The 10,137-nt window shown below is 35.5% G+C and overlaps 1 protein-coding gene across 4 annotated transcripts; it reads right to left on the reverse strand.

The window, feature by feature from the left end:
* Nucleotides 1–2,163: 2,163 nt before the first annotated feature.
* rnf4 (ring finger protein 4) lies at nt 2,164–9,488 on the reverse strand. Of its 4 annotated transcripts, none has more exons than XM_049484357.1 (8): nt 9,367–9,488; nt 7,106–7,239; nt 5,368–5,479; nt 5,128–5,204; nt 4,950–4,962; nt 4,632–4,755; nt 3,218–3,269; nt 2,164–3,097 (listed from the first exon to the last, which is right to left on the reverse strand). In XM_049484357.1, the coding sequence occupies exons 2-8, from the start codon at nt 7,115–7,117 to the stop codon at nt 2,948–2,950; spliced, it is 540 nt and encodes a 179-aa protein (XP_049340314.1). In that variant the 5' UTR covers nt 7,118–7,239; nt 9,367–9,488; the 3' UTR covers nt 2,164–2,947. The 4 variants fall into 4 exon arrangements, with proteins under 4 accessions (XP_049340314.1, XP_049340315.1, XP_049340313.1 ...); XM_049484358.1 differs by lacking the exon at nt 9,367–9,488 and adding an exon at nt 8,978–8,996; XM_049484356.1 differs by lacking the exons at nt 7,106–7,239; nt 9,367–9,488 and adding an exon at nt 6,098–6,235.
* Between the last annotated feature and the right edge of the window lie 649 nt (nt 9,489–10,137).

A 10,137-nucleotide genomic window follows, 5' to 3' on the forward strand; every position in this document is an offset into this window, starting at 1 on the left:
AGTGGCTAATGAACATTAGTCGGGACCGCTTTACCATTTCGCCATATTAAAGGTCTGTAGCAAACATTTCATACCAGACTACCTGGTTAAACCAGAAACGTCAGAAGCTTGGAGACGACTGGCAAAGCATGCAGTGCCACTGCTTTTTAAATGGAATAATTAACGTTACAGCACCCAGGCTCCATGTATTTGGGAGAGGAGATCAGCGTACTTGCCTGAATGATCCACCAGCTAGCATTTTTATTATTATTATTATTATTATTATTATTATTATTATTATTATAGCGAGATATTATTATTATTATTGTTGTTGTTATTATTATAATAGCTAATTATTATTATTATTATTAATATTATTAAAATATTATAGCTAGCATTTATATTCTTATTTTTTACTAATATAGCTAGCGTTTTTATTATTAGTATAGCTTGATATTATTATTATTATTATAGCTAGAATTATTATTATTATTATTATTATTATAGCTATATATTATTATAAATTGTACTATTTTTATTATTATTATTATTATTATTATTGCTAGCATTTTTATTATTATAGCCAGCATTTGTCTAATTATTTTTATAAGGATTATTATAGTTTGCGTTATTATTATTACTAGCATTTTATTAGACTTCCATTTGATAACAGGAGAAACTATCAATAATGCACCTAGCAAGCTAGTTAGCTATACTAGCTAATGCTGAGCTATTTGGGCTAACGTAAAATATAAGAAAAAAAACTTTGTAGTGTGTAGGTATGATATAGTTTATAGGCATATAGTTTAAAGCCTTTCTCTAGTTTTCTAGTGGTAGGCTTTACTGGTCTCCTTGACGTTGAGGTTAATTTTTAGAAGCTCTTGTAAACACCAGCTGATAATACTGCCATAACGAGTGTATTGGAAAAGCCAAACAGGAAACGCTGGAGCAGCACTGATGAGAATGCGGAAGTAATTGTGCAAAGAGCGCATTGGTCAATAGGCAATATGGGCAGTGTGCCAAGTCCTGCTGGAAAATGAAATCTGCATCTCCATATAAGTTGTCAGTAGCAGAGGAAAGCATGAAGTGCTGTAAGATTTTGTGGGAAAACTCTGCACTGACTTTAGACTTGATAGAACACAGTGGATCAACACCAGCAGATGACATGTCTCTCCAAACCATCACTGATTGTAGAAACTTCACACTAGACCTCAAGCAGCTTGGACTGTGTGCCTCTCTACTCTTTCTCAAAATTTACTGATGGTCAGAGATCGTTTGGAGAGCCATGTCCTCTGCCTCCCTCTGCTGACACTTTTTATGGAGATGTGTATTTCATTTTCCAGCAGGACTTGGCACACTGCCCACAGTACCTATTCGTTTTATATGATATTCGGATGTTCAGGGGTTTTCATTGGCTGTAAGCCAAAATCATTAACATAAAAAAAAGAAATAAACGCATAAAATAGATCACTCTGTGTGTAATACATCTATATCATATATGAGTTTCACATTTTCAAATAAAATTACTGAAATAAAGTAAACATTTCAATCATATTCTAATTTCTTAAGAAGCACTAGAATTATCTGATTATCTCTTTAGGAAAGATGAGGATAGGGAAACCTTCAGCTGGGGCCAATGCCCCTGTGGCCCCGCCCCCAGAACCCCAATCCCCCCTTAGTGTTAACACCTACAAGAGAGCACTTTAAAATGATATTTTTTTTTCAGATTTTACTATTTTTAGGTATATGTTTGCATAATATTAGCATCACTGTTTCATTAAAAAAATAATTTCTCCCAAATAAAGTCACTTATAGCATTTACTTGCAGAAAATCTAAGAAAAAAAGCAGCATTTTCTGACATCAAATAATAAATTAAAACATTTTACTAATCATTTAGAAATTACAACACAATTTTTTTAATGTTTTTTTTTTTCATCTTGCCATGCTTTCCATCAGTCTTTCATAACGCTCTTTCATAACGCTTTGTGCCACAGGAACAAAATAAAATCAAGCAGTTTATTATTATTGTTTATTTTCCCAGTATTTTTGGGATGAAGAGGAAGAATCCGGCCTGTGAATAACACTGGTACGTTTTTTTCTTACATTTCTTTTACTTCATATTCAGATAAAAATGGCCTTGTTTCCATTTACAATTTATTGAACGAATAATGGCAAAAGACAAATAAACACAGTAAGTTTTTTATTGAAACAAGCTCATTTTAACAACTTTCTGGAAGATAGTTCTTAACTTACTCAACTTTTGTACATTAAATACATACACATATTTACAATTATTGGATGCATGAAGAACAAACGAGCCTAACTGCACCCGCATTTAGTATATACTGCAAAACTGACACACCCCAAAAGCAGATCACAAAGCTTACACAATTGTGTTGGACAGTTAAAAGGAATGTAGCCCCAAATCGCACATTTAAACTACGGCCAGAATTAAACGTTTTGGGCCAGTTTTGCGGACCCAGCTTAAGCCCAAGATAAACACAATATCTAAAGGTAATTCTCCAATGAAATTGAAATTTAATCCAAGATTAGGTTTAAACCATTTCCACAAGACTGCCACTTTATGTGACAACTAGACTGACAGACTCAGCAGTCTCACTTAGTATTTTTAATGCATTTTTGAATCCCTAAAGTGAAAGTGTGAAATGAAGATAATTAGGAACCAATTTCTAACCCCAGATTAATCGCATTTCTACAGTTAAGTGCTGCTCAAATACAGACTATGTAAAAACAATCCTTCACCAAGGATTAGACTTCTTTTTTGTCCTCCTAAAAGGTGGATCATCTTAAATTGGCATTTGCGACTAATATTCATATGAAACTTCAAGATCCAAGTGACGCTTAATGATCTTTCAGTAAATAATTTGGCAGAGACATACAAACCGGTTTTGAAAGTGCACTGCTCAGGTCACACTGGTCAGTTAAAGTACATCTTATTGTGACATGTCAGATGTATATTGGGTGATATTGCTTGTGTGTGAGCTTTTTCCTGCATGTGGGACAGGAATGAGCTCTGGCCAGGGAGTCACGAATGCACTGGCTGCAGAAGAGGTGTCCGCACTTGGTGGAGACCATGAGCCGGCCGCTCTCGATGATCTGGGGAAAGGCGGTGAAGAGTTCAGTGCATGGAGAAAGACTACACAAGGCGTGTGTATCTACACAAAATCCACAGTGACTATATAACGCTTTAGATACAGATTTGTATCTCAGTTTTACCTCAGCATAGGCATCCATGCATACAGGGCAGCTAACAGCTCCTGGTGTTGACCTGTGAATAAGAACCCACACCATCAGTGGTGACACAGTTGGGGTTTACAGTTTCACCTTTTTTACACAGCATCAAGTTTCAAAGTATGCTAAAATAAATGTGGTAAAAAAACAAACAAACACAATCTCAATTTGTGCTGCTTATTTGGACATAATTTGAATCTAGAAGACAGTCAATATTTCAGCATGAACGACCAACAGACATTCTCCAGAATTACTTTAATTAATTTAGCAATATTTACTTTCACTAATAGTTTTGTGAAAGTAATATGAAAGTAGCCATAATCTTTCAACTGCATTTTTTTGTGTGTGTGTGTATATATATATATATATATGCAGTTGAAAGATTATGGCTACTTTCACATTATAAAAGCAACGGATGTGTAAAAACAGAAAGACTAATGAATTTCAATTGTACTGTTCACATTCAGGTTGCATGTCCATGGACTGGCTTCATATCCAATTTATGACCACATACAAAAGTGACTCAAACCAGATTTAGCACATTCACACAGCCATAAAAAAAAAATCAGATCTCAGCTACATTGAGCAAAAAAAATCTGATTTGAGTCACTTCAGCCTGGTAATGTAAACGTAGCCCTAGATGGTAAGATCAGGTTTGATCAGAAACAAAGGCACCATACTCTTTTCATAATCTTTTTTTATTTGGCATGCATAAATAATTTTCACATATATACACACTGCAAGCTCGCACTTCAAAATAATAGTATTGCTAAGATATATAGAATTTATAAGGCTTTTTAGAAAATTTTAAAAATACGAAAATACTGGACAACAAACTTTAAAAAGCAGCAGTACAGGACCTGTTTCAATTAATACTAGATGAACAGGTGTCTGTTGGACGTAATGTAATTCTATATGAGCTCCACTGAGCATATAGCTCACTGCAGTTCCATAATTACAGACTGTAGTTCTTCTAAATCTCTGTACCTTTATCCTCCTTTAAGCCGGTTCTTTAATGATCATGACCCCACTGGACTGAGAATATTCCACCAGTTAGAAATATCCAGCCAACAGCATACTATGTGCTTTGTTGAAGGACTAGAGAGTGAGACACAATGGGTGCAGCAAGATTCAGAGCTTCTGTCTCTGACTTCACATCTACAAGGTGGACCAACTACATCCACTTATTCCTACATTCCACAGACAAACACCACCACCATCACCATCCCATGGGGTCCTTATCATTGAGCAACAGGTTGAAATTAGACTAACAAATCAAAGAGTATGCATAGAAACAGAGGATCTACAGTCTCTAGTTACAAACTACAAAGTGCTCCTATATGGTAAGATGATCATGATTAAGGCATCAGCAGTACGCTGAACGCTGTGTAAGGTTTACCTGGCTGTGCTGCTTGCTCGAAGTGATGACAGTACAGCTGGATTGAGGTTTAGACTTGGCTCTTCGTCCTCATCGCTGCTTAAGACGTAACTCTCTGTGCCTTGTCCACGTCTGCTATGCGTGCCTTAGAGAATCAAATAAATTACACATGTATACTTACTCTAAATAAAAATATGCCACATTCCACGTCTTTCATAAACCAGAGACTTTAAACAAGCTGAAATGTACATTCACTGATCTAAAAGTTACATCAGTATTCCAATACTACAACTAACTAACATTGTGAACCATTAAAAACATGAAAAGGGAATTAATTACCTTCTTCCACAAGCTGATTTCCACAAGGCAATAAAAGAAGAAATAAAAGAGAAAAAGCAAAATAAAAATCATGACAAAATATCCAACACACAACAAAGTCTTTGAGGGAAGGGGCCTTCATTCATTTTATTAAAAGCAATAATATTGGACTAAGAATAATGTTGAGCTAAGAACTCACCACAACAGAATCATTATTAGTGAGGTCCACAACAGCTGGCTCAGATGCTTCACAGGTTAAGTCTACTACCTCTTCACCTTTTTATAAGAGTAAAAGAGGAGAACAGAGAAGAAAAGAAAACAAGACTGGTTAAAAAGAAAAGTGAACTCTCACAATACAACTAATGCTGAATTTGACTCTTCTTCTGAAAAAGGGTGCCAAGGAAGTTATGTAGTGATTTAACAACACTGATTAACTTACTGCTCAGTCTGTCACTTTCTAACACATCGATAGTTTCCATGACCGTCTGAGTCCTAGTCCTTTTGTTGTTGCGTCTTGAACATGAAGAAGTTGACCGTCTTTTTCTTTGAGCCTGTGAGAAGATTTAGGGTACGTTCAGCAGTGTTTCCACCCCCTACAAATTAACAGACTATGCAAGTGGCTAATTAGCTAACAGCTTCAACAGGTGTTGGGTGAACATAGTGTGCAGGGAGAGGCTGGTTTATGACCAGGAGCTGGATTCACAAAAGGACCTTACATGTTTTTTCCCCATAAACTTCATACCTAATAAAAAGGTAAACAAATAAAATAAAATAAAATAAATCTTCCTATGAACATTCCAGGAACATGTGGTTTTCTTAAGAAAACATATATTGAACTTTACTGTAGCTTTATATTTGTCTTGGATTTTAAGAGTTCAGAAGCCTCAAAACAGTCATGTTTTTTTATATTTAGTTAAGCTACCAGAATTAGTCCAATTTAACAAGTGTAGCTTATTCTTCACATTTTTTATGCTTAGTTTAAATTTTGCTTTTCCTTCATTTGGCTCTCCTCTGCAAGGATTTAACTGAGTAAGAAAAAACCTCACATTGTTTTATATATAAAACACAAAATCCAATTTTCCATTTTTTTTTAACTTAGTTTTTGGTTTAGCTTAATGATCATATGTTTTTTGGCAAATCTGGCACCAAAATTGGAAAGAGAGACATACACAGACAGACCTCAAGACCTCGATGTTTGAATCAGCATTTCTTAACTGTGTTTCTGTTGACACAAAGCTGTGCATATTCCTACACGTCCAGCTCACCACAGACTCCTGCTGCTTAGAAGCCATCAGGCCATCAACCCTTTCCTGTACCAACCCAAAGCCCAGCAGAGTTCCAACATTCCCGCCCCAACACAGCTGAATCAGATTGAGAAATCTCAATTAGCTAATGAGCTAGGTCAGCTGTGCTACGACAGGTAGTAATAAAACTGTGGTGTGTTGTGGGTCACAAGAATAACTTCTAGGCATGAGGCCTGTGTTGAGCTGGACATCTAGATGTATAGAAGGCCAACAATGACAAAAATTCATCTTTTTATTTTTTTTTTAACATTACAGTGGTATAGAGCCTGTAACATATGAAACGTGTTTATATTGTAGACCAGTGTTCTTCAATCCTAATCATGACGTAGAAGATTGTCTGCCTTAACACACTCCCTGCCATACTGAAAGGGCTTGTTAAGAAGCTGAAATTTGATTTGTAGCATATCTAGTTAGTATCCAGATGGATTTTTGATAATTTGTCCAGAAACCACAAAACTTTTGAGTTTCAGAAAGCAGATCCAAATGACATTTGGAAGTGGTTAAAAAAAATATTTTACCATCTGTCTTTTGCATTACTCACCAAACGATAACCATCAAGAAGAGTTTCTTACCATAGAAAGCCATGCAGATAAATTTGTAATGTTAAGACAGGTCAATATGCTCACTTGCAAATAGCAGTGTGAAATCATCTCAAAAGATCTGATTTGAGAAACCAATCTGATTTGACTGCATCAGCCCAAGTGCATTGGATCTGAACTCTTCAGTGTGATGGATCTCCAGAAGCAGAACTGAGCAACACTAATCTAGGACTATAATAAAACTGACACTTATAGTATATAGTTGACACGGTTCTACAGTTAGTAAGAATTAATCTTTATAATTAGTAGAAAAGTTAAGATCAAAAGAACTTACCACGCTACTCATGTTGTGGTTTGTGGCTGGGTCAGTCTCTGAAGGCGTCACGTTGGATGGAATAGGTACATTGATAGTCGCTACACTGAGCAAGTTCCCCACGGTTTCCAATAAACCTAGGGTGTAAACACCAGCTGTGGGGGAAAAACAGACTGGTTAAGCTAAATGTTAAAGCCACTGGTTTTAGCACAGACATGGTTAATGCTGCCTTCAAGTCCAACTTTGAAGTTTGTACGTAAGTATGATGTGATTACTGTTTACATGGTTTCAGATGGAAAAAACAGACCATGGGGGGAAAATAGGTGTGTTAGGGCAACAAACTGTAATATGTATGTGATTAACAAAAAGACAGCAGTAGTTGTTAAGTCAGTTGTTAACTGTTGTCAATGATTTGTTTTTACTGACAAGACCCCAACCCCTGAAAATCAGGGCTCGAAAGACACCAGCAAGACAACTTTTAATTCAGTTTCTATTAGTAAAAACCTAATATCAGATATCAGCTGTGGACTATAGGCTAATCACTTTATTAGATCTTCAGATCATTCTGACTAGTCAGATTACGGTTATAGTTTTAGACATTAAATATGTTATTGCTAGCCAAACTCAAACTGTAGTTTAGTTCACAAATTGTACCTATTCTTTATGTAAATATCCACTAGTCAAAACTTTTTAGTAGAGATTTTAATCTTGAATAAGAATTTGTACTAGTCAAAATTAATTTCTGAATATATGGACCTGGACATTTTACTATAGTCAGATTTGCCTTTTCAAAAAAAAAAAAAAAAAAAAAACTTTTGCAATGTTACAAGATTTATTTAAATCCAGTGTTGCATTAATTTTTCATCAAGTTTTTGCATTAATGACGGTAGAGTCTAACCGCTGCACAAAGCCTTCTCCAGCACATCCCTAAGATTCTCAATGAGCTTAAGATCTGAACTCTATGGTGAAAATGATCTCATGCTCCCTGAACCAGGTATAATTCAGTATATTCAGGTAGTCAGCTGACCTCATTCTTTCAGCACATACTGTTGCTGAACCTAGACCTGACCAACTGCAGCAACCCCAGATCATTTGTTTAGTTAAATGAAGGTGGAGACTTTCTTTGGTCAGGCAGTGTATGTGAAATTTACTAATACAAATAATCATGGCTATCTGTAACTGGAGTATGTATATAAGGTTAGACAGTGATCATTAATTACAAGGTTTCCATAGCAAGTTAGCAAATTGGTGTTTAGTAACACCAGTAATACAAGGCCTAGCTAACTGTTTAGCGTTCGCTAGAAAACACAAAATAATAGATATTAAATGCTTGTTACTAGTAAATCATTCTGACTCGTCACAACACCATATCATAAACATCAATTATACCATTATTGCTAGTCAAAACTCAAATTGTAGCTAGGCATCTATACTTACTACTTATTTATAAACATGTGGACCTGGATTTTATACTATAGTCAGACTTACAGTGTAACTTAAGCTAAATTATATATTAGGGGTGGGCGATATGGCTCTAAAATAATATCAGGATATTTCAGGGTATTTTTGTGATAAGGATATACTTGGCGATATAGGAAAACAGAAAAATAATTAATTAATTTCAGGAATATAGTATAATAGTATAACAGAATAATCATAATGTGGCAAAATAAATAATAGCATAAAATAATATAATGCAGCAAAAAAAAAATATATATATATATATATGGAAATTTCTACTAGTATAAATATCTGGAACTACCAGTTTTCACTAGATAAACCATAATTTTAGATAGGAACGTGACTGACTCAAACAGGTCAGAAAAAAACGAATCAGAAATCATTTGTTCTTTAGTTAGCATAGCTCATTTTTAGCTAGTTAGGTTAGCTTACTAGCTTTACAGCTTAGTCAGTGGATCTGGGTGCATCAGATGTACTCAATCTTCTATTTTGACAATAACGGCACTAAACGATCTGTAGCTAACATACTACTGAGCCACAACACAGAACCGAGCTCTGAACAGTTTATCAGTAAAACGCTTCTAGCAAACCACACGCCATATTTCACACGCACTTCAGAAAGCTAGAGCTGGCTAAATCTGGCGAGTACAATAATACCAAGCTAAGAGCGCTACCGATAAACAGTTCACCAGCCCGCCTCTCCCCTCCCCTCCCAGTCTCTCTCCTCTCAGCTCCCGCTCCAGCACTGCTGCTTATCTACAGTACAGCGCGGTTCGGTTTTTAAACACGGTTTCGGGTAAATAAACGGGTTGTCTACATACTCTGGTAATCTGAGCAGAAAAATCAGTCCAGCTTCAGTTTCAAACCACCGGAAAATACAACCCAGCGTACAGTCACTGAAGCGCCCACAGCGCCGCCCGCTGGCCGGGGGGTTTACCCCGAGCTCTTACTATCAAAAGTATCGTTTCAGACAGTACCCACATAAAGAGTGAACCTGAATAATTTGTCTTTTTTTTTTCATTATAACTTTGCAAATGTGAAGCAACCCATACGATGGAAGGCCACTCCCACCACATAAAAAGTCCAGCTTGTATTATTTTTTCTCATTACTATCTAAAAAATAATGCTAGCATCTCAAAATAATAATTTAGTACCTCAAAATAATGAGCTAGCATTTAAAGATAATTATTTAGTACCTCAAACTAATAATAACATCTCAAAACAACGACTTAGCATGTCCAAATAATGAGAGAGCATCTGAAAATAACGATTTGATACCTCAAAACAATGAGCTTGAATCTTAAAATAAAGACTTAGTAAGTCCAAATAATGAGCTAGCATCTCAAAATAATCACGTAGTACCTCAAATTATGAACCATCATCTTAAAATGATTTAGTATCTGAAAATGATTTAGCATCTTCAAGTAATTTGGCATTTCCAAATAATAATTTAGCACCTCAGAATAAGAAGTAATGTATAAAATGATATTGCATAATAAAATATTACAAAACATACAATCTATAGGTTCAACTTAGTGCTGTATTTATGCACATAATCTCTGTGGAAATAACATGATGGCTGATGAGTTTGT

Source organism: Astyanax mexicanus, chromosome 10, assembly GCF_023375975.1.
Source record: "Astyanax mexicanus isolate ESR-SI-001 chromosome 10, AstMex3_surface, whole genome shotgun sequence".
NCBI lineage: Eukaryota > Metazoa > Chordata > Actinopteri > Characiformes > Acestrorhamphidae > Astyanax > Astyanax mexicanus.